This window comes from Geotrypetes seraphini, chromosome 1 (assembly GCF_902459505.1).
Source record: "Geotrypetes seraphini chromosome 1, aGeoSer1.1, whole genome shotgun sequence".
NCBI classification, from domain to species: Eukaryota; Metazoa; Chordata; class Amphibia; order Gymnophiona; family Dermophiidae; genus Geotrypetes; species Geotrypetes seraphini.
Genome location: NC_047084.1, coordinates 380,207,426 through 380,231,733, shown reverse-complemented (window position 1 = coordinate 380,231,733; position 24,308 = coordinate 380,207,426). Strand labels below are relative to the sequence as shown.

At 42.3% G+C, this 24,308-nt stretch overlaps 1 protein-coding gene across 1 annotated transcript in view; it reads left to right on the top strand.

Annotated features, from left to right (window-relative positions):
• Positions 1–21,852, top strand: part of WRN (WRN RecQ like helicase) — a 405,773-nt gene extending 383,921 nt beyond the window's left edge. The window contains exons 40-42 of the mRNA XM_033960777.1: positions 11,309–11,547; positions 15,133–15,279; positions 19,233–21,852. Of these exons, the coding sequence (XP_033816668.1) occupies positions 11,309–11,547; positions 15,133–15,279; positions 19,233–19,355 (509 nt within the window). The 3' untranslated portion in view covers positions 19,356–21,852. The remainder of the gene's footprint in view (positions 1–11,308; positions 11,548–15,132; positions 15,280–19,232) is intronic.
• Positions 21,853–24,308: the final 2,456 nt, after the last annotated feature.

Genomic DNA, 24,308 nt, shown 5'->3' with positions numbered 1-24,308 from the left:
CTCTTACTGGAGTTACAAACATGAATAAAAAGCACCTTCCACTGCCAGACACTTTGATTAAAAATCAGACTGCGCTGGATGTAGAGGCCACCAGTCTTGAATATTTCTGTATTAACAAGAATCTGCTTTCAAATAGGGCCAGATAAATCCCTGCAAAAAGACACCCAGAACCTACATAGGAAGCCTATCACATCATAACAGCCCTAACCTACCTATAAAAAGACAGTGCTCTAAATATTACACTAGATCCTAGAGCATTGGTATACCTAATACTGAGAAACTGGAACAAGCTGTTCTGTTACAGATTGTGAAATAAAGAGTACATGGTAGTAGGATTCATTACCTCAGCTGCACATACAGTACACGGACAGACCCTCACCTGATATACAATAGGGAACCACAAAATACCTGCAGACAAAAAAATGAAATGGAACCCCCCCCCCCCCACCCCCTGGGCATTACCCAAGAAAGTCAGACTCTATAAGCAGAGCAATACTGATAAAAGAGAAACAACAATAACATTATAACCTGAGTGGTTTAGAAATTGAACCAAGAATCCTGGCTGCAGTTCCAGTTTCTCAGTCAGTAAAGGAGGTACTCCTTGCAGACAGGCGACCCTCCACTAGGAACTTGTATGTTTTTGTGATGAATATTATATATTTTGTCCCTGATTGTGCAAAGCGCATCTAAAGTTAATCGTCATTTATACGTCTAAGATAGGCGTCCTTTGTAGAATTGCGCTCATCACTGTTTAGATGTCTAAATTTTTAGGGGTCCTTTAGATAATCAGGTTTTAGGTGAGAGTTAGACGCCCAAACAATGTCCTTAATGTTATAATATTTTATTATTATGACGTTATTAGAGTGGTAATTTCTTGGTGTTTTTCATTATAATTGTGATACTGGGAGTTGGATCTGTTTAATGCTACCCTTTTATTCTGACTAAACAGTGCTCCAATCAGCTCATTCTTGAAAGCAAAGAAAGCACTCGAAAAAATATATAGATTGCATTCATAACTTCATTTGCAAAAGCTTAAAAACAGAAAAAAAAGATACAGACCTTAGCATGGCTTCTACTTCATTGCAAATGGAGGTGTGCAGCTGTACAATGCTGACCTCATTGTGAGATCATCAAGGTGCACCTGCAAGGTAGAATGCTACAATTAAAATATGTGCTGGGATTTGAACCCATGACCTCTGGAAGATGAACACAGGGCTTTTACCTGTTGAGCCACAGCTACTTCCTTTTGGTTGTGGGGTTCCTATCATGAGAATTTAGTGATCCTAGCCATGTGAAGGTGAAAATACCTGAAAAGATCATAGCTTTTCAGATCCCTAAGCTATCAAATGAAGATCCACTGGTCTTAACAGATTAAATTATTAAATTGCACTTTCCACTAGAACATATGAATTAGTGTCAATTCATAGTTGCTATATATAGTTCCTACCCCAAAGAGCTTACCGAAACAAAAATAACTTAGAACTTTGCTCACACCTGCCTATTCTAACTAGAATATCCCTTATAATAAGGACATAATACATGCACATACTTTCAAACACGTGATACATACCCTGTTTATCAACGTACGCTATCCTGTCTGCAACTTTCGGTAAACATCATGCATCCTTGCTTCACCAAATTCACATCACCAACAAGGCAAACCTGAATCTTCAACCTTTCCCATGTTTCCAACCCAAATTATTTTCCTTCTCCCCTATTAATTTCTTAACATCGCCAATTTCTCTTTCTCTGTATCTTGTCTTGTTTCCCCAAGTTTTCCAAATTTGTTAAAAATGTGATTAAATTCCAAACATTAAGCCTTTGACAACAATAAAAATAAGGGTGAAGACAAATTAAAACAATAAAGATGAAAATTACAAAAACATATACAAACACAGAATTAAACATATAAGAAACAAGGAGAGAAGGAAGAACTACAAGGAGTAAAGGAAAGAGAACATAGATGGAAGAAAAACAATAGGGCAAAGAGAGACAATGGAAAAATAAAAAGATAATTTTTTTTTTATCTATCATTGTATAGATACATTAACAAGATTCACTCTTGAAAAAGAAATATGAATTAAAAAAAAAACATTCAGGAAACTTTCCATCAATGAATATAACATACAATCCTCCTGAGACTGCAACAAATCAAGAGAGAAAAAAGGAGAAAAAAAAAACATAAGAGAATTTTAATAACCGAATGCATCTGTAAATAGGAAACTCTTTTTTTTTTTTTTTTTTGTAAATGTCGCTAAACCATAAGATTAGGAGAGTTAATCCAGTCCAAGCATGGCTGTGTAAAGCCTGTAACCAATTCAGAACTAATTAGCATACATTATTTTATTTATTTTAGGCAAAATACATTGCAAACCCTAAAACCATAAACTAAGAACAATGTGCTTGGCTCCTAGTCCTCTCCAAACTTCAAAAATGTGCACACTGTAACTTTTGGCAATAAACCTATTCTTTTTTTTTTTCTTTTCCTATTCAGGCGATAGTGTTTGTCTTTCCTGTCACATCAAAATCTAATCTAAATAAAAATATACACTACGGTGCACAGTATTTCTTATAACCAATGCAGAAAGGTCTGCCATCTTAAACTGGTGCTAGCAAAAATCACACACAGCTATATAAAAGAATTCTAATGTCTCCTAAAGCCAAAAGATATCCTAAAACTATTTATTCATAAATTGTTTATGTAAATCAGAAAACTAGTTTTTGGCTCCTACAACCACAGGTCTATCTAGCTAAGTTATCACACAGATTGTTGTTTTGTTTGTTTTTTATTCAAACTTATTTAACATTGATTCTCCATAATTACCCAAATAAAGATTGCATTGTATTGTATTGTCTTCTGCAAGCCTGCCATAACTGGCAGGGTTGAGATGTTAAATCTCATGATTAAAAGCAGTACTTAGTACAGTGTATATTCCCCCCTCTTGTAAGAAGAAAAAGAGGGATAGCCAGAAATGCTGGCCATAGGGGTGGAGGGAAAACAGAAAATCCCCTACATCAGACAGTATGTATACCACAGTTAGAATAAAGGAACATAAGAACAGTTCCTCTAAATATAAAATTGTTAAGAGAAGGACTTGCAAATTCCTGACACAGGATGAGCATTGTGCCACTGCATCAAAGCAGTGTTTTCTAATAATTCCCTGTTCCTTTCTGCTAAGCACAACACAAACAAAAAATTGACAATCTCCTTTAAGGCACTCTCTCGAATTTCCCGGTCTCCTATTTTCCTATGTAACTAAGAATGCGTGCCTTTCCTTCTATCACTGCACTCTCCTGCTGTTTTTTCACTAACACCCCCTCTCCCCCGAGGGTTCTACAGGGAGGGGATAAATATTTTAAAGGGGTCTCATGGGCAGATTTTTACCTTGTTTTAATCCCCCTTTGTTTTTCAACAGGAAACATTTCTAACTTCCTTAGTGCTGCTTGCAATTCTACTACTAATTTAGAATTTGACATAGCCAATTTTCTTCCACACTAAACTTTGGCCAGAAGATAGGTGGAGTCTCAATACTTATCATTTGCTTCTTATCTTTTCTCTTAATACTGGACACACAGTCATTATCACTGCAGGATCCTCTCTAAGGGGCTTTTCCAGAGAATTGCTGTCCAGGGAGGTCTCTACCACCCCCCTCATCATTTCTGCTAGCTTTTTACTCCCCATTCTGTCCCCTTGAGCCACCCAGCATTCAACAGAAATCTTTTGCTTTGTCCATCTCTGGCCACGCCCCTCACAGGACAATGGAAACGCAAATAAGGACTCTTGCTTCATCCCCCGGCACGTCTCACATACACACTTGCAGGGTGCTCACAGAAAAACTCAATCCAGATCTTGACTCAACCCTATTCTTTCCCCTAATATATATACAGTATATATACAAATATATAATGTCTACTGTCTTTCCCTATCACTAAAACTGACGTCTAATATATAAAAATTAAAATGAAAGGTTGTACTTACAGTTTGTACAGTATTAATTCCATATGGTCTCTACATGACTAGAATTATGTGTTTTGTGGCGTTTTGGTATTTTGTTATGGTGCAAAAATTGCACCACATTGTGGCGCAAGAATTATACCTTAATTATGCCTACCACCTTGCGCAGAAGCACCTTCCGCTCAGCACTAAGACGCTTTCATGTCCCCTGAGCGTGTTTCTCTGATCTACCCAGCACTAAGATGCTCTCACATCCCCTGGGTAGATTTTAACTGAAAAATAAAAGTCTATCTCCTTTCTTCACTCAGCAACCACTAGAGGGCGCTATTGCATCACATCGGGGTCACCACTAAAGTAAAATGCTGCTTACTTTTCCTCACTGGGGGGTCCGTCGTGAAGGAAAAAAAACCCAGAAATAAAACCCACAAGATTACAGTGAATATTCCAAAGCAAATAACTTTTAATTAGTATTATAGCAGCATTTGTCAAATCAGAAATAAATCCGTTTGGACATATACAATGGAGAGAAAAAACCTCATACAAACAGTGCTAGCATTTTTTCTGTAAGTATGGCGCAGTCTCTCTAAAGAAACTCTGCCAGAGCATGGGGGTTTATACAGAAAATATCTGTGTCTTAGACCCTTCCCCGGCTGGGAATATGTATCACCCTATTGGAAAGACCAAATGCCTATCTAATCCTTTACTAGTCCACGCCTCCATTCTTCACTGGGGGGCCCTGGACAGGCATAGCTTCTATAACTTTCTTCTTCTTGAAGTTTCCATTCTTCACACGGGTACATCAATATCATTGGCCTGGCATCACTTTATCAGTTCTTAGGTTCCCGGATGATGGAGTGTCTTGCTGACTAGCATTTTCTTTCAGCACTGTTAAATAGCTCATCGTCTTTCCAGCACTGGTTGGTGTCCTTGAGAAACTTTACAGCACGAAATCCACACACTCACATGCAACACATTAGCATCTCAGCATCTGAACTGAAACCAGTTTATACAAGCCCGTGACTTCAGCAACTTCAGCAAAATATAGGAATAGGTCTCACAACCTGTAAAAGTCTCCCATAGGCTCCTGTCATCTATCTCAGATGTGAGGAAGAAAGATATTAGTGGAAGCTGCTGCGGCTCATAGTGTAAAAGCCCTGTTCCTGTTATATAAATGAATCAAAGGATGTCTATATTGAAGCCTCGCCCAAACCAGGCCCATTCCACGCCCACACCTATTGAGTTAGGAGCAAGTTTTAAACATGGGTGTCCAGGAAATTGTAAATACGTCTACAAAGTGGTTTCCACGTTGTTTGGATGCCTAAGTGCCAATTATCACTGATTAAGGCTCTAAAATGGTTCATTATCCACTTACTCTGGACGCCTAAGTCATGCTCATCGATAGGCATGATTAAGGCGCCCTTTATAGAATCAGGGCCATTATGTATATTTGGTGACTTACAAGTATGTATGTATTCTTTGAACTCACTTAGGGTTTAGGCATTTTGATTTAGTAAATAAATATCAATCTAATGGACACATTTTTTCTCAGTGGACCTCTTCCCAATAACAAGACCCCTTCATGTGTCCACTGTGCAATTACTGACTTTACCTCCTCTGCTTATCAGATTCAGGCCTGAAAACAAATTCAGTATGCATTTACTTTTCTGTTCTCTCTACCTATCATATCCCACTGGGTGGACAACTGATCTCTAAATGATCCCTAGTGGCACAATTCCTCAGATACACTTCCACCATGGGATCTCAACATTATTTTGGATCAGCTCAAGAGCAATCCTTTCGAGCTACTATGCAATGCCTATCTTACATTCCTCACAAGAGAAGCAGCTTTTCTGACAGCCATTTCTATGGCACGCAGTGTTGGTGATCTCCAAGCATGGATAATCTACTATCCATACACACAATTCTTCCCTAACTGTGTCTAACTACACACACACACACACACCCTAGGGTGGTTTCTGATTTCTACCTCAACCAGAGCATAGTTTTACTATCTTTCTGCATACCTCACCAGCAAAACAACACCTCTATACCCTAGACCGCAGAGAGCACTACTTTTTTGCTTCGTGGAAACTGCAGCCCTTTGTTATTCAAAGTATCTGTTCTTCACCTACAACTTGGCTGAGCGGTAGACTTCAGAAGGTAGTGGTAAACGGTACCCCATCCGAAGCATCGGACATGATCAGTGGAGTGCCGCAGGGATCGGTCCTGGGCCCAATTCTATTCAACTTATTCATAAGAGATATGATGCAAGGACTTAGAGGAAGGGTATCACTGTTCGCCGACGATGCCAAACTTTGCAACATAGTAGGCAGAGGCTTATCACCTGATAATATGACACACGACCTACTGCTTCTGGAACTATGGTCAAATACTTGGCAGCTATGCTTCAATGCTAAAAAATGCAAGATAATGCACTTGGGCAGGAGAAACCCGCGTAGAACTTATGTACTAAATGGTGAGACCTTGGTTAGGACCACGGCGGAATGTGACCTAGGAGTGATCATTAGCGAGGACATGAAGGTTGCCAATCAAGTGGAGAAGGCTTCCTCCAGGGCAAGACAAATGATGGGGTGTATCCGCAGAGGTTTCGTCAGCAGGAGACCTGAAGTTTTGATGCCGTTGTACAGAGCCATGGTGAGGCCTCACTTAGAGTACTGTGTTAAGTTTTGGAGCCCACACCACCGAAAGGACGTGCTGAGGATCGAGTCGGTTCAGCGAACAGCCACCAGGATGGTCATGGGGCTCAAGGATCTCACGTATGAAGAAAGACTAAAGAAATTGTGGCTGTACTCACTTGAGGAAAGAAGAGAACGGGGAGATATGATTGAAACGTATAAGTACATCACGGGACGCATCGAGTCAGAAGATGATATCTTCTGGCTCATGGGACCTTCGACCACCAGAGGGCATCCGCTGAAAATCAGGGGAGGGAAGTTTCATGGCGACCCCAGGAAGTACTTCTTCACCGAAAGGATCATTGGAACAGACTCCCACCCCAGGTGATAAAGGCCAGCAGCTGTGGATTTTAAGAAAAAATGGGATACTCATGTGGGATCTTTAAGGGAGTAAATTCAGGGGGGGGGGATACTTGGAATGGGCAGACTTGGTGGGCTATAGCCCTTTTCTGCCGCTTTTTCTATGTTTCTATGTTTCTAACTTGGCCAACCCATGTCAACCAGCCTCTAAACCAGTGTTTTTCAACCTTTTTTGGGCAAAGGCACACTTGTTTCATGAAAAAAATCACGAGGCACACCACCATTAGAAAAAGTTAAAAAATTTAACTGTGCCTATATTGACTATATATAAATATATAGGAATCAAATAAACACAAAGAAAGTATTTTATAATGCTGCCACCGCCACTGGGGAATAGGCTGCCACTGCCGCCATCGGGAACAGGCCGGCACCGAGTTCTCCCTGCTTCTCTTCCCCGCAGGGCCGACCAACTCTCGCCACCCGTCGTCAATTCTAACGTCGGAGAGGACGTTCTAGGCCAGCCAGGCAGCGATTGGCTGGCCCAGAACGTCCTCTCCGACGTCAGAATTGACGCGAGTGGCGAGAGTTGGCCGGCCCCATAGGGAAAAGCAGGGAGAACTTGGCGCCGGCCTGTTCCCGATGGCGGCGGTGGCACTCAAGTGGCTAAAGAGCCGCAGTTTGCCGGCCTAGGGACAACACTGGAGGGTGGCCAGCTGTGCACCCCCTTGGGACGTAAACCCGGGGTGGGGCAGACCGCCCCCCCCACCCTGGTATGCCACTATCTGTACCTCACTCCCTCCCTATGACCAAAAATTCTCCTTTCTTCTATTCCCCGTGTACACAACCATCTCTTTCCCTCCCTTCCTCTCTCCCAAGTCCATTTCTTCTGTGTCCAAAAACGCATTCCCTCCCCCACCTCAGCATCTCTTTCCCTCCCTTCCTCTCTCCCAAGTCCATTTCTTCTGTGTCCAAAAACCCATTCCCTCCCCCACCTCAGCATCTCTTTCCCTCCCTTCCTCTCTCCCAAGTCCATTTCTTCTGTGTCCAAAAACCCATTCCCTCCCCCACCTCAGCATCTCTTTCCCTCCCTTCCTCTCTCCCAAGTCCATTTCTTCTGTGTCCAAAAACCCATTCCCTCCCCCACCTCAGCATCTCTTTCCCTCCCTTCCTCTTTCCCAAGTCCATGCCTTCTGTGTCCAAAAACCCATTCCCTCCCCCACCTCAGCATCTCTTTCCCTCCCTTCCTCTCTCCCAAGTCCATGCCTTCTGTGTCCAAAAACCCATTCCCTCCCCCACCTCAGCATCTCTTTCCCTCCCTTCCTCTCTCCCAAGTCCATTTCTTCTGTGTGCAAAAACGCATTCCCTCCCCCACCTCAGCATCTCTTTCCCTCCCTTCCTCTCTCCCAAGTTCATGCCTTGTGTCCAAAACGCACTCCCTCCCCCCTTTTGTGTTCCGTGTTTGCCTCCCAGCCCATTTTTACAACTTTCTCAGCAAAACGAAGCTCAAGCCGCGAGGCTTGTCTTCTGCTTCCTGCCTGCCCTGCCGCGCACAAATAGCCGAACGGAAGTATTCTCCGACGTCAGCGCTGACGTCGGAGGGCAGGCTTTGCTTAAGCCCTCCCTCCGACGTCAGCGCTGACATCGGGGAACGCTTGCGATCGGCTATATGTTAGCTGCAGGGCAGGCAGGAACAGAAGACGAGCCTCGCGGCTCGAGATGTATTGAATTCCGCGGGTCCCCCGTCCAGCTCTCTCCTGTCCACGTGGGGCGGAACGCCCCTCTCCCTAGACTGGTGGTACTGCCCTGATGGCGGCCCTGACCGTACGGCACACCAGGCAACATCTCGCGGCACACTAGTGTGCCGCGGAACAGCGGTTGAAAAACACTGCTCTAAACAAACCATCTCCATGTGGATTTCCCATTGCATTGAATTTCTGTTACACTAAATCAGGTGAACTGCATCCTGGCAAGATCAGTATACACAGATTACGCATAATAGCTTTTTCAGTGGCTAACTTCTGCTCAGTTCCGATTCAAGACATCTACAAAGCTACAACCTGGTCCTCTGCACACTTTTACTAAGCATTATGGCTAGACCAAATCACACCACAGGACATTCATGTTGGACAATTCATTTTTGGATACCCTTCAAAGAGCTCTCTGGTGGTCCAAGTAGACCTCTTGACCTCTTAACCAGTCCACCTCTACATACTTTTTGGTTTGGCAGGCAGAAGCAATGCCCCCTTGTTCATGTCGCCTGTGTCATCTTTTATAATGTTGGTGGTGCCTGACCCTTAGCGATGTGGCAGGATTCACTACTAGAGCTCAGCCTTTCAAATAGGGGAAACACATCTCCCTTATTTGACAAACTAGTGGTGCATCAGGCATCATTTAGCATAATGGTTGTGCTGGAGTCAGGAGAGAGTAGGCACTGCTCCTTCTACCCAATCCCACAGACCACTAGGAAAATGTGGGCAGGATGGGAGCTTTGAGGATCTAAGGTCCATTGGGCTACCAGGGAGGTCTGCCAAAAAGGGTCATTTGAGATGAAGTACACTTCAACCGAAACAACCATTTTGTTCCACACTAAAATGTTTACTGCAGCTCTGAGCGCTCAATGTGTCTATCCTAAACACCAAACTAGTTAGATGATTCCCTGAGAACTGGGTTGAAAACCTCCGTGTTAGACTGCTAATGGATTTCTTGGAAGTGGATCCATCCGCATTAACATAAGTTCTGTTACTAGAAAAATTAGCAAGAATTTGAGTCTGATCTGTATATACTACTATGGGATCAATATATTAAACTGCACTATCCTTTAGGGCAGTGTCTCTCAAACTGTGTGCCAAGCCACTGTGGTGTGCCCCAAAGAGATTATGGGTGTGCTATAAGAAATTCCAGAATTTTACTTTATTTTTAAAAATTCCTTCGTATACACTAGAATAGATGACATGTATGCAAGTCTGTCAACGTTATGAGTTTCTATGTGCATAAGGATACAACTGCCCAGACAAGTATCATTCTTTGATGTGATTAGTCCTTGAAAACAAAAGGCAAGTAGTTTTATTTTTATTTTTTATGCAGTAGTTATCCTAACTTGAGCAACAAAGCAATCAAGGCTTTGTTACCGTTTGGATCTTCTTATCTTTGCGAACTTGGATATTCAGCTCTGACAGAAATTAAATTGAAATAGAGAACTGTAGCTGCGTTTTGAGTTAATTTGCTTTCAAAAACAAGCATATCTATTGCATTGATTAGCAATTCTATTCTCTCTACTTTAGTTTTACCATTGTTACAGTTACCCCATACATAGCTTAAGGAACTTTAAATAAATAACTCTCAAATTTATTTTGGGTTTGCAATTTTATAATTTCAATTACAATGTGTCATGAAAAACATTTGCTCCATTTAGTGTGCCAGAGCTAAAAATGTTTGAGAGACACTGCTTTAGGGCAATAGATTTTCTCCTGATTTTCCTGTGCTAATTAATGTTCCTGAATTAGTAAGAGTTTTCTGAAAAAAAAAATCAATAACTGTAACTAAAAGATAGAATGGCAGTGTTTCCAATATTCACATTTCTCCAAGGAAAACAATTGGTCATTTAGCCCAACTCAGTGCTGGGGAATGTCCAGCTTCTGACATTACATATCCGGATATCTGTGGTCACCTGGATGTTAACCAAACACTGACATTCAAAGCAGTGCTCAGTTAATTCAGCACATAAAGTTAGGACAGGTTTTTGTTTTGTTTTTTTATGCTGTCCTAACTTTATCCACCTACTTAGCAGACTGAATATTGCCGCTAACTGGGAAAATCATGGCTCTGCCCAAACTCTGCTCCTGGATTACTCCTAACATATCTAGTAGAGAATGACATGGGGACAAAATTTTCCCTGTCCTCACAGGAACTCAATTTCCCCATCCCGACCCCACGAGTTTTGTCCCTGTCCCATTCCTGTACGCTCTGCCTTAACTGCACAAGCCTCGAACACTTATGATTTTAAAGTGTTTGAGGCTTGTGCAGATGAGGACGGAGCTTGAAGGAATGGGGCAGGGACAGGAAAAGAACTTGCCGAGATGGGAAAATGAGATCCTGCGGGGACAAGGAAAAATTTGTCCCTGTGTCATTCTCTAATATCTGGTTAGGGAATGGTTAGTTAACTGATATTCAGTGGCACTACCCAGTTAAGTGCCGCTGAATATTGGTGACTGGCCAGCTCAATGGGGTTTAACTGGACAGGAGCAGCTCTTTGCATATTGAGCCCTAAATGTTTGCAAACAGTGTTTTGGCCAGACTAGAGATGAAGTCTGGGCTCATAATTTTGTTGTTGTCTTTCCCTTTTTTGTTGGATATGTAGATATAACCAGACTGAGAGCCATCAGAGAGTTGGTGCCACTGGATATTGACCTTTACCTTATCAGAATGACTATTGCTTTGCTGGAGAAAGAATGCAGTAGTGGCCCAGCCAGCCAGCAGTCTGAAATCAATAAAGAAAGAAGGTCGGAGCCTCTTCAGCAGAAATTGTTTATTGGTAGGCTTCCACAGAGCAGCAAACAAGAGGTCAATGAGGAAGATCTCACATGGATTGAAACTGAGGTCAGAAAATAAAATTTATTTTTTTTATTTATTTATATACCATTTATATCCTATGGGGCTCATAATAATAATTTTAAAAAAAACTTCCAAAAACCGGCCAACTACCAATAATCAAAGCCGGTTTTAAACGTATCTAAAACCAGCTTAGGCCTTTCCAGTGCTGCTGTACGCCCAGAGTGAAAAGGGGTGTTTTTGGAGGAGTGGATAGGGTGGGAGATGGGTGGGATATGGGCTGACCTAGACTAAGTCGTCCGGCAGCCATAACCAAAAAAGTTTGACAGATTGCCAGACGGAACTTATATGTTTTGACTTAGACAAAGTCAAAACAGGCATAAGTTCTGGATCGGGCCACTGAGCTGTCCAGGGGTAGAAAAAAAAGCACAGTTACTTACCGTAACAGGTGTTATCCAGAGACAGCAGGCAGCTATTCTTACATATGGGTGACGTCATCAACGGAGTCCGGATGCGGACGTCTCACAAGCAGATTTGCTTAAAGAAACTAGAAGTTTCAAGTCATGCGCGAGTGCCTTCCCGCCCAACACAGGGCGCGTCTCCTCAGTTCAGATAACCAGCAGAGAAGCCAACCAGGGGAGGTGGGTGGGTTGTGAGAATAGCTGCCTGCTGTCCCTGGATAACACCTGTTACGGTAAGTAACTGTGCTTTATCCCAGGACAAGCAGGCAGCCTATTCTCACATATAGGTGACCTCCAAGCTAACCAAAATGGGATGGTGGGAGTGTTGGCAATTTAAGAGAATAAATTTTGTAATACTGTTTGGCCAAACTGTCCATCCCGTCTGGAGAAAGTATCCAGACAATAGTGAGAAGTGAAGGTATGAACCGAGGACCAAATAGCAGCCTTGTAAATTTCCTCAATAGGTGTAGATCTGAGGAAAGCTACTGAAGCTGCCATTGCTCTAACTTTATGGGCTGTGACTCTACTGTGTAGGGGTAATCCAGCCTGGGCATAGCAGAATGAGATACAAGCAGCCATCCAGTTGGAAATGGTACGCTTAGAAATAGGATGTCCTAACTTATTTGGATCAAAGGAGACAAAAAGTTGTGGAGCAGTTCTGTGTGGTTTTGTGCGTTCCAAATAGAAGGCCAAAGCACGTTTACAGTCCAGAGTATAAAGAGCTACTTCTCCAGGATGAGAATGAGGCTTTGGAAAGAACACTGGAAGGACAATGAATTGGTTGCGATGAAATTCCGATACCACTTTAGGGAGGAATTTAGGATGAGTACGAAGAACCACCTTGTCATTATGGAAGACAGTGAAAGGTGGATCAGCAACTAAAGCTTGTAGCTCACTAACTCTTCGAGCAGAAGTGAGAGCAATGAGAAACACCACTTTCCAAGTGAGATACTTGAGATAAGCCTTGTCAGTTGGTTCAAATGGAGGCTTCATCAGTTGAGCAAGAACAACATTGAGGTCCCAAACCACAGGAGGCGGTTTGAGAGGAGGTTTGACATTGAAAAGTCCTTTCATGAATCTGGAAACCACCGGATGAGCAGAGAGGAGTTTCCCTTCAATAGGCTGATGGAAAGCTGCAATTGCACTGAGATGGACTCTGATCGATATAGACTTGAGGCCAGAATTGGATAAGTGCAAAAGGTAATCCAAAACAGAAGATAAGGAGGAATGCTGAGGCTTCTGATCATGAGAAAAACACCAAGTAGAAAATCTAGTCCATTTTTGGTGATAGCATTGTCTAGTGGTAGGCTTCCTAGAAGCCTCTAAAACATCTCTTACAGATTGAGAAAACTGAAGAGGGGTTATGTTGAGAGGTACCAAGCTGTCAGGTGTAGAGACTGCAGGTTGGGATGAAGCAGAGATCCTTGACTCTGTGTAAGCAGAGAAGGAAAAACTGGTAGAAGGTATGGCTCCCTGCTGCTCAGTTGATGTAGAAGGGAGTGCCAAGGTTGTCTCGGCCACCGAGGAGCAATCAGAATCATGGTGGCATGATCGTTTTTCAACTTGACCAGAGTCTTGAGAATGAGAGGGAATGGAGGAAATGCATAGAGGAAGAGATTCGTCCATTCCAGAAGAAAAGCATCTGCCTCGAGGCAATGAGGAGAGTATATCCTGGAGCAGAACTGATGCAGTTTGTAGTTGTGGGGAGCTGCAAAGAGGTCTATCTGAGGCATTCCCCACTGTAAAAAAATGTGATGAAGAGAGGCGACGAATGGAGTGTCAATTCGTGAGGTTGCAGAAGACGACTCAAGATGTCCGCTAAGCAATTTGTCGCCCCTTGGATGTAGACAGCTTTGAGGAAGGTGTTGTGGTGGATTGCCCAGTCCCAAACCTTCAGAGCTTCTTGACAAAGGGAGGCAGATCTCGTCCCTCCCTGTTTGTTGATATAATACATGGCGACTTGGTTGTCCGTCCGAATGAGGACTACCTGGTCATGAAGAAGATGTTGAAAAGCGTGTAGAGCCTTGAGGATCGCTCTGAGTTCCAACAGATTGATATGACACTGACAATCCATACTGGTCCAAGGGCCTTGAGTACGGAGACAATCGAGATGAGCTCCCCAAGCGTAGGTCAAAGAATCTGTTGTGAGGACCTTCTGATGAGGGGGCGTTTGAAAAAGTAAGCCTCTGGAGAGATTGGAAGAGAGCATCCACCAACGGAGAGACTGCTTCAAGGAAGGAGTGACTGTTATGTGTCAAGAAAGTGGATTGCAAACCTGCGTCCATTGAGATGCCAGGGTCCACTGAGAAATTCTGAGGTGAAGTCTGGCAAAAGGAGTCATGTGTACTGTGGAGGCCATGTGACCTAGGAGTACCATCATGTGATGTTTCAGCCCAAGGCACTTGAGGCAGCGACGGTGTGGGTCTGTAAGAGAAATCGCACGCTGGCACTTGCTACACTTCTTGAAGCCTGTTACAGGCCGGGACATAGAAGGAAAAATAGCCGCCGCAAATTCGAAGCCCTCAGGCTGCAGCCGAATGGCTTGTCCCGTCAAACGGATGGAAGAGGAAAAAATATATAAACTAAAAATAAAAGAAATAAAATAAGAACAGTGATTCGTGAGGAATAAAATACAAACCGCGGTTCAGAGAAGGCACGAAGTAACGAAGTTAAATGCAGAGTCAAAGACGGACTTCTCGGTTCCGCGGAAAACTGAGAACTGAGGAGATGCGCCCTGTGTTGGGCGGGAAGGCACTCGCGCATGTGCGGTGTGGACGACTCGAAACTTCTAGTTTCTTCAAGTAAGTCTGCTTGTGAGATGTCCGCATCCGGGCTCCATTGATGATGTCTTCCATATGTGAGAATAGGCTGCCTGCTTGTCCTGGGATAAGGTATTTTATTTTGGAATTTGTTAACTGGAATATGTTAGCTTTGTATTTTTCAGTGGCGTAGCCAGACAGGGCTGGGGACAGAGCTGTGGTGGGCGCGGGGTTGTGGGCGGGGGCTGGCCCAGTGTACTTGTATGCCTAGAGCCCATCGAAGAATTAATCCTATCCTGGGTAAATGAAAGGCTTTCTAAATGAATTGAACAAGGATTACAAGCAAGTTTTTTTCACCTTATGCCTAAAGTGGCTTTAGAGTTTTTGTAATACTGTGTCTTTATTTCCCTAAGTTGATCAATACTGAGGTGCAGCAGCCTTCTCACTCCAGTATGGAAAAGCCCAGCATACCAAATTCTTCTTCCATCAGATTAGCATCCTGGAATCAATCAACTCTTGATGCAGAAACTGAGGAGCTGTTTACGGATTCCCAGTCACAGGTAACAGTTACTTTACTAACATATTTAGGAGACAAATTAATCCTCAGCTAACAGTGGAGATGTGGCTTAGTGGTTAGGGCTGCAGCCTTTGTACCCTGAGATTGCAGGTTCAAGCCCAGCGCTGCTCCTTGTGGCCCTGGGCAAATCATTTAACACTCTACCTGGTACAGACACTGCCAAGTGCACTGTCATTTTAAATCTTTAGGCAGTTCCAATATTGCACATGTGCCTGTGCCATTTCACCCAACATCAGCTCGCAGGACCATCAGTTCTTAGTTCTCCATGGAGCCAATGAGCTATGTCTTCAGTTTCTCCTCAGCACGTCAAACTTAGAAGTTGTTTTTGTGCCTTCCCTAGATCAGTGTTTTCACATTTTCTTCATAATTCTTCATGGTTTTTTTTGTTATTTTCCATTCCCCTTGAGTTTTGTCCAGGTCAGTCAATTATTCAGATTTTGGACTTCAGACCACTTTAAAGGCAAATAGATCAATATATTTCCCATTCAAATTTTTTGTCTCCACTTAACCAAAAGAAAGCAGTCCAATGGGGCAGTAGCATACAATATATGGCCTGCTCTTGATACTCCTGTGGACCCCTCTGCTATAGAATCTTCACCCTCGGGAGCTGGAACCATGTTGCTAACTCCCACATCAGAATCAGAGAATAAGAAAAAAGAAACAGAAGAATCCCAAGAATCTGCATTCCAAACTCTTATAGGATCATGAACAATTTGCAGGTTCTTCACAACATTCCTTAAACTTTTAAAAACTTCTTACTCTGCATGCTTTTCTTCATCCTCCTCATCCTTATCTGACCACATGAATGCTACACCTTGAATCCCTTCCCCAATACTTCCACCACAAGTCACCCAAAACGCTTTGCAACACAGACACAACTCACCAGAATGATCTAGACTGCCAGAACTTGGCATCCCTGAAGTCAATGGCATCTCATTCACACTAGCAGCTGCTTGCATTGGTCCCAGCTCAACATCACTCCACCTTACCCTTAGCTGGGGTCTTCTGATATCCTTTACGAGGAGCTGCTGACTCTTAGGATGAGGCCCCTAACAGCATCCCATGATGATCTACCAATATTGAGGCCCTGGTTTTTCCTCTGCTGCTTGACTCCAGCCTTCTGGGCCTTTGCCAAAATTCCCCCTTTTTTTGCACTCCTCCCCTATAGCTGTCCATATCTCTAAAACAAATCCTTTCTAATCCCTAACAGCTCCACACAGAAAATAATAAAAGTATACTGAAGTGAAAGTAAAAAATCGCCCCAAAATTTCTATTTAGGGTTTGTTTTTGGGAGTCTAGAGTGCCCGTATGGTTTGCTAATTAAAAAAAACAACAGCAATAGTTTAGGGGTGACAGGGACAATTTGAAGGGAGGTTAACCTTGTCCTATCATGTGTCCCGGATGACGGGACATTCCAAAAATGTCATTGCCATCGTGGATAAACAGTCTGTATGGACTAATAAAGAGCCAGGAACACAAAATATTTGAATTTACAGACTTATGACTTATTTACATTATGTTTACAATAGCCATAAATGATAACGGTGAATAATGCAAAACTTTGCTAAAATAATTACGATTGGAACCAGTGTAACGTAAAATTTATTACGATAGGAAAAGGTTAAAGTGGGTCTGGGTTAGTTTAAAAAAGTTGAGGCTGTTAGTGTGTGTTGTGGTGGTGTTTGTTGTACTTGGGAAGGAAACTTGCTGCCTCAAGAGCCACAGCAATACACCCTCCCCACAACATCTGAGCTCACTGCTTATACTCACTCTTACCGCAGCCGATGCTGCCACTCCACAAACAAGTGTGCAGCACGGAAACAGCCTCCCCACACTGGAACTCACGTCTCTAATGAAGCAGAACAGCCAAAAACTTGAAAAAAAAAAAGATGCTGCACAAATCACAACATGCAGGTAATAATATCCTATAAAATTAGCAAAAACCAGTAGAATATGAACTAGAGAATGACATGAGGACAAATTTGTCACTGGGATCTATTTCCATCGCCACCCTGTCCCCATGAGTTCGGTCTCTGCCCATGCCCCATCCCTGCAAGCTCTGTCCTCATCTGTACAAGCCTCAAATACTAATCTACCTGAAAAAATGATTACCACAAAAATTACCACAGGAAAAATTACAACAGGTGCCACCCTAACCCTCCCTTGTTCCTCACAGACTAATTCTTCAAACCTACCAAAAGTTTACACCAATCCCTAACACAGCTCCTCCCATTGTTTGTTTATTTATCTCCACTTCCACTCTTGCTGTCTCTTCCATATTCACTGTCCTATATAGCCATCTCTGCCCACATCACCTCACTGTATCCCTCCCCCACCCCAACCCATTTACACAAATCCCTCCTGCTGCTATTCAGCTTAGCTAATGTTTTAACACACCAGATTAGTCTGGTGTGTGTCTAAAACATTCTTAGTTCAGAAAAGTTCATTTGGTGAAGTTTTCCCAAAGAAATGAGTGAGGAGCACTTCAACATTAGCTCTCAATCCTACATAAGAATAGCCTTATTAGGCCAGACCATCTAGCTCAGTAGCTTGTCTTCATAGTGGCCAATCCAGGTCACTAGGACCTTACAAAAACCCAAATAGTACCAACATTCCATGCTGCCGAACCATAGCAAGCTGGGCCTTCCCCCATGTCTGCCTCAATAACAGACTATGGACTTTTCTTCCAGGAAATTGTCCAAACCTTTCTTAGAACCAGCTACACTATCCACTCTTACCACAACCTCTGGCAATGTGTTCCAGATCTTAATTATTCTCTGAGTAAAAAAAAAAATATTTCCTCCTCTTGGTTTTAAAGTATATCCCTGCAACTTCATCGAGTATCCCCTAGTCTTTGTAATTTTTGATGAAGTAAAAAATCGATCCACTTGCACCCATTCTACATCACTCAAGATTTTATAGACTTCAATCATAGCCCCCCTCAGTTATCTCTTTTCCAAGCTGAAGAGCTCCAACCTTTTTAGTCTTTCTTCATACTAGAGGAGTTCCATCCCCTTTGTCATCTTAATCGTTCTTTGAACCTTTTCTACTTCCACTATATCTTTCTTGATATAAGGCGGCCAAAATTGAACACAATACTCAAGGATTGTATGATAATTTAGATCAAACTACTAGCAAACATTCTAATTATGAAATCTTAGTTCATGCTCCCCCTCCCCTCTTCAGCTAATTTGACTTCAGGGATGACAGATAAATATGGTATGGTGGGCAAAATATAATACAGGTACAATGTCCTTTATCCAAAATTCTAAAAACTGAAAAGCTCCAAAACTCAAAATTTTTTGTAACATTGTTGCATTACTATGTTGTACAAAAAAGCTTACTTTTAGGATCAAAAGTAAAATCTGGCCCAAAATCACTTTAAAGACTTCACTCTATACCGATAGTTCAGTCTTTTCATCTTAACACACTGTTGTACCTCTGAGGTGTTGCTGGTGGCCGCAGCGATTCATATTCGTTGCTTGCTGTGGCTCCGCACTTCTTTTTGTTGCATTCAGTCAGGAAAGAAAGGGGAAGTGATGTCAGCAAGGCAGGAGGCAGCAGAGAGAAGGCTGCAGCAGGTGACGAATATGAATCGCTATGGCCACTATTCACACATCATTCCAAAAACTGAAAAATTATAAAGTCCAAAATTTCTCTGGTCTTGAGCATTTTGGATACAGGATTGTGAACCTGTACCCAAAATAAAAAGGAACAGTGAAAATACAGTTGACCGTACTGGAAAATTACTGAAAGGCTTGGATACGCTTCATTCGGGAAGATTACACTATTTCATTCACTGACAAATATGTAAATTTGAACAGTGTCATAACATTTCATACCCTACCATGCTATGAAAAGTTAAATGTGGGTCTGATAGTGTTTATGGCATTTATTTCTGCATAATGTCCCATACCTATATGTTTCTGTTTCCAGAGCTCCAGCCCTCCTGCGAAGAGAAAATTACCTGAATGGTTTGGATCTGCGAAAGGAAATGTATCTTCAATGAATACCAGCAAGAAAACAAAATCTGGGACCAAAAAAGGCCTCTTTGGTTGACCTGTCAAAAACATTTGTTGCATCAGAACATGATTACTGAATATGCGTATTCATGCATGTTAAAATGTCAGCTCTTAGAAAAACAAGACCTGTTGGAATGCCAAGATCTGAAGAATTTTCCCTTTCATATATTTGAGTTTGTGTACATAACATTTTATTGCAATTACTGTGGCGAAATGTGGATTATACAGTACCATCAAGCATTGAACTAAGAAATGAGCACCAAGGAGAAGATACAATTCTTCTAATGCAGTCCTAGATGGATGTTTAACTTTGAATAAGTTATCTTGGAAAGCATAACCGTGTTTGGAATGCATCACAGAATGAATCAGTTTTGACCTTGTCTGCTGAAACAGAAGGGTATCATAAGCTATATAGAGGCACCATGTTTAGTTCTCATGTAGATTTGAATGCCACTCAAAAAAATGAGTGTTAGTAAATAATTTAACTGCTAATTTACCATTTATGTAAATGACAAATCTTTTAAGCTGGATAGAGAATTTCCTTCCTCTTAGCAACGGGAAAATATTTTTTAATCCTATTTGGAGCTGCACCTTAAGGAAAATCCCAGTGGAGAGATGATGGGGACTGTAATTCTCTAGTAAGGACTGTTTCTCAGTTGAGGAAAACATCCTAGAATTAGTGATACTTCCTGAGAAGTATTTGGTTTCTTTGTCAGCAGCAGTGTTAACAAAAAAAAATTTAAACCTTGGTGTTTGACTACTAAATTATCCTTTACAAATCTAAGCAGGACCAGATGGAATTTTCAGATTATGCTTAGTTTGTGAAAGGGATGAAAATTCAGTCTGCAGCTGCGTATTTGTTGATGTTTTTGAGTTTTATACCTTTACTCTTGAACATTATAGAATAAAATAACTCCAGAGAAGAATGCTAGAGATTACACCAGCAGCAGACAAGATTCAGCTGAGAAATGCACATCGATGTTTTGAGGTTGCTAGAAACTTGCTACTTTACCTTCTCTTTCCTGACCAAGTATAAAGTCAACAGATTAGTTATAAGTTATAAGTGATCTTTTTTTTTTTTAATTGCACAGCAACCACTGACCTAGTGTGAAATCTGAGCTCTGATACTGGTGCTTTCCATTCTATTATTGTTGTTTTCGACTACATTTGTTCTTTGCAAAGTCTGCAAGCCCAATGCAGATATGAGTTAAGCTAGGTTTGACTTCAGTTTCTTTGTTGGATATATTGGTTTATTTTTACAGTTTGTGAAGATAGACATGTTTTTTTATTTTTACCTTACCGCAAGCATTTGGAATTAGCAGATGCTCCTGTGATAAACAGCTATTGCTGGTTTAATATTCCATATTGTCAGTAGGGATAGAGCCTTGGTATTAATGCTGCATTTAGAATTGGAGATTAGTTGGCTTGTTGATTATGCACCATTATACAAGATAGTCTGTTCTCAGCCATATCCTCTACTTCTTGAGCCATTCAGAACTGGGGATGCTGTGGACGAAGCACTCGGAGCCTATGGTGGAAGAGAGTCTTAACCCTCTCACAGTAGTGACATTTACCAGCCAGACTTAGTTTACACTTAATGGGTACCAGAGAGAGCTGCTAGGGGTCTGTTTCTCCTGGTCAAGATCTATTCTTGGCAACAGTTGGGCTAAGTTATAAGGAAAGAGAAAAATAAGAAAGATACTTTTTTAGCTTCAAATGAAGATGTATGGTGCTGTAGCCCAACAGACCTCAAGAAGATGCTATTGAGCCAAAAATTAGTAGTTGATGGAAGAGATATTATGGCATCATTGCCTTGTGTTATTATCTCTGTGATGCCACAAGGAACTGACATGGTACGGCACCAAATTTTCTGTATGACAAGGAAAGGTAAGGGATCTGTAAAACGAATGCCCTGTTAAGTGTGGCTTCATAGCCACTGAATCTAGTGGCATTTCACTTGTGATTGCCCTTGTTCATTGTGGTTAATTAAATGTCAGCCAGTATTGACCTGCTTTATTGTATCTTCCCAAATATCAGATGGTCACCCATAACTCCAAAAGTAGCTTTTTTTAATACATTTAAGACTCCTTCTCTCAAGCCACGCTAGCGGGGTTAATGTGCGCGACTTTTCATCACACGCTAATCCCCACGCTGGCTAAACACTACTGCCTGCTCAAGAGGAGGCGGTAGCGGCTAGCGCGGCCAGCGGTTTAACGCGCGATATTACGCTTGTTAAACCGCTAGCGCAGCTTGATAAAAGGAGCCCTAAGTGACATGGTTGGGTCTGCTTATTCTAGGGAGCACAATACATTTCTTCTTGAGCTGTGAGACATTTTGCCACTGTGCCATAGTTGCCACTCTTTTTTATTATTGCAATCAGCACACATAGAGAGAATTGGTAGACTGGTTTGTAAAAAGAAAATAACTCATTATAATATTGACTCTGTTAAAACAAAGCTTTGCCATCAGGCCCTATATAAGCATAATATACTTTTCTAATATTCTGTTAATAAAATATCACATAATTATTCTCAGCGTGTATATGGACTTTTTGAAAATAAACTTTTCTGTCATTAATTTGAGCTAAAATTTGTTACGAAAAATCATGTGTCACAGAATTTGTCCCCATCCCCATGGATAACTGTGGGAAACTATCTCCGTGTCATTCTTTAATGAGACAGGGAAGAATCAGAGTACGAATGGGTTCAACCACTCACCCTCAAGCCTTTCATTGAAGAATGCGGTTGAGATAGACACTAAAGAATGACACAAGATGGTTTCCCACAGTTATATCTATGGAGATAAGAATGGTGACAAATTCTGTCACCTTGTCATTCTCTATGCCACACAAAAAAATTGCCTTGCCATCCCTTTGCCACTCCAAAATTAGCTTTGAGTCTGCCATTACTTCTCTATATCCTTCTTTTCCTCTCTGTTCCTTTCTACGAGTATCTCGCATCTTTCTTTTCCTTTGATTTGTCCATTCCATTCCATGTGGGCCCTATAAACTTGCTTCTTTGCTAGGCTGCTAGCACTGCTCATATCAGATTCTTTATGGTCCTTACCTTTATCAACTTCCTGTTGCTGCATGGGCAGGAATCGGCAGAGGAAAAAAAGCTGCAGAGCTGATGAGAGATCCTAATATAAACAGTACCAGCGAACAGGCAACTTTGTAGGGACTGCGGATAGAGCAATATTGACAGAAGGGGAAGATGCTAGACACTTAGGAGGGATCTAGGGCAGAAAGGGAATGCTGCCCTTGGACAGAAGGGAAAGACTGCATATGAATGGAAGGGAGGAGAGAAATGCACTTGGATGGAAAGTAGGGGGAAGAAGCATATAAATGGAAGGGAGGGGGGGAAATGCATGTGAATGGAAAGGCATGGAGGGGGGAAAGGTTGCACTCAATGCAGTTGGATAGGACAGGGAGAGGGAGAAATGAACACGGATGGAAGGGAAAGGGGGAAATGTACATAGAAGGAAGGGAGAGGGGGAAAGATTGAACATACATAGAAGAGGAGGGGAAATGCACATGGATGGAATGGAAGGGCAAGGAGAGGGGGAAATGCACATGGGAGAGGGGGAAAGGCTGCACATGAATGGAAAGAAGAAATGCACATGGATAGGAGGGCAGGGAAGGGAAATGGGGAAATACTGCACTTGGATAGGACAGAAGGGAGAGGGGGAAATGCTTCATTTGGATAGGATTGAAGAGATATTGCATAGGGCAGGAACAGCTATACAAAGCTAGGGACTTGGAGTCTTCATTTTGTATTAAGTTTCATAGTGAGGTTAATACCTTTCCTCACTCTTTATGGGGATGCCTGAAGAAATGACGATTTTAGGCTGCCATAGTGCATTATTTGGACAAATTACCGGGCTGTTCGTTCAAGGATGCGGTAGCCCAACTGGTGTTGCATAAGCCTTGGGCTTTCAAGGGTCCAAATAAAGGGGGACACTTCTAGTTTGTAAGGACGGACTCCACCTCAGCAGAGACAGAACGAGGCTACTTGCAAGCAACATCAAGAGAGAAGTTGAGAAGTTTTTAAACTAGGAAGAAGGGGAAAGCCGACAGTCGACCGAGAGAGAGAGTTGATGGTTCGGGAATCGGTATACCCGAAGGATACCATGCAGGAAGATAGAGGGAAAGACTCACCGGATTACAGGCAAGACAGATCGAAAGGGACACAAGAGGGAAGGAAATGCAAGAAAGGAACAGGCCGCAAACTCAAGTGTATGTACACAAACTCAAGGAGCCTAAGGAATAAGATGGGTGAATTAGAAGCTATGGCACAAAAAGATAACGTGGACATCATCGGCATCACAGAAACTTGGTGAACTGAGGAAAACGTCTGGGACACTGTGTTACCGGGATACAAACTATACCACAGAGACAGAGTGACACAAAAAGGTGGGAGCATTGCCATATACGTCAAAGAGGGAATTGAATCTACTGGAGAGAACACACCACAATAGAAGATGGTACAATAGTATCTTATGGGTCAAAATTCCAGGAACAAATAGACTGGAAACGAAGATCGGCATCTACTACCGACCCCCAGGGCAGTCCAAAGAAAATGATGGAGAAATGACAGACGAGATTAAACGCAATTGCAAGGGAGGCAAACCAGTTATCATGGGTGACTTCAACTATCCGGGGATAGACTGGAACCTAGGCACCTCCGGCTGTGCTAGGGAGACCAAGATCCTGGATGCTGTAGGCAATTGCTTCCTGGAACAACTTGTCAAGGAAAATATGAGAGGAAATGCAATTCTGGACTTAATTCTAAATGGACTGCAAGGACTGGCACAGAAATAGAAGGGACGCTGAGATATAGCAATCACAACATGATCGCATCGACCTGGACGCAGGGGCGAAACATTGGTCCAGAACGATGGCCATGGCACTGAACTTCCGAAAAGGGATGAGACTCATGGTGGGGAAGAAGATTAAGAAGAGGATAAGCACTGTAAAAACGCTAGAGCAAGC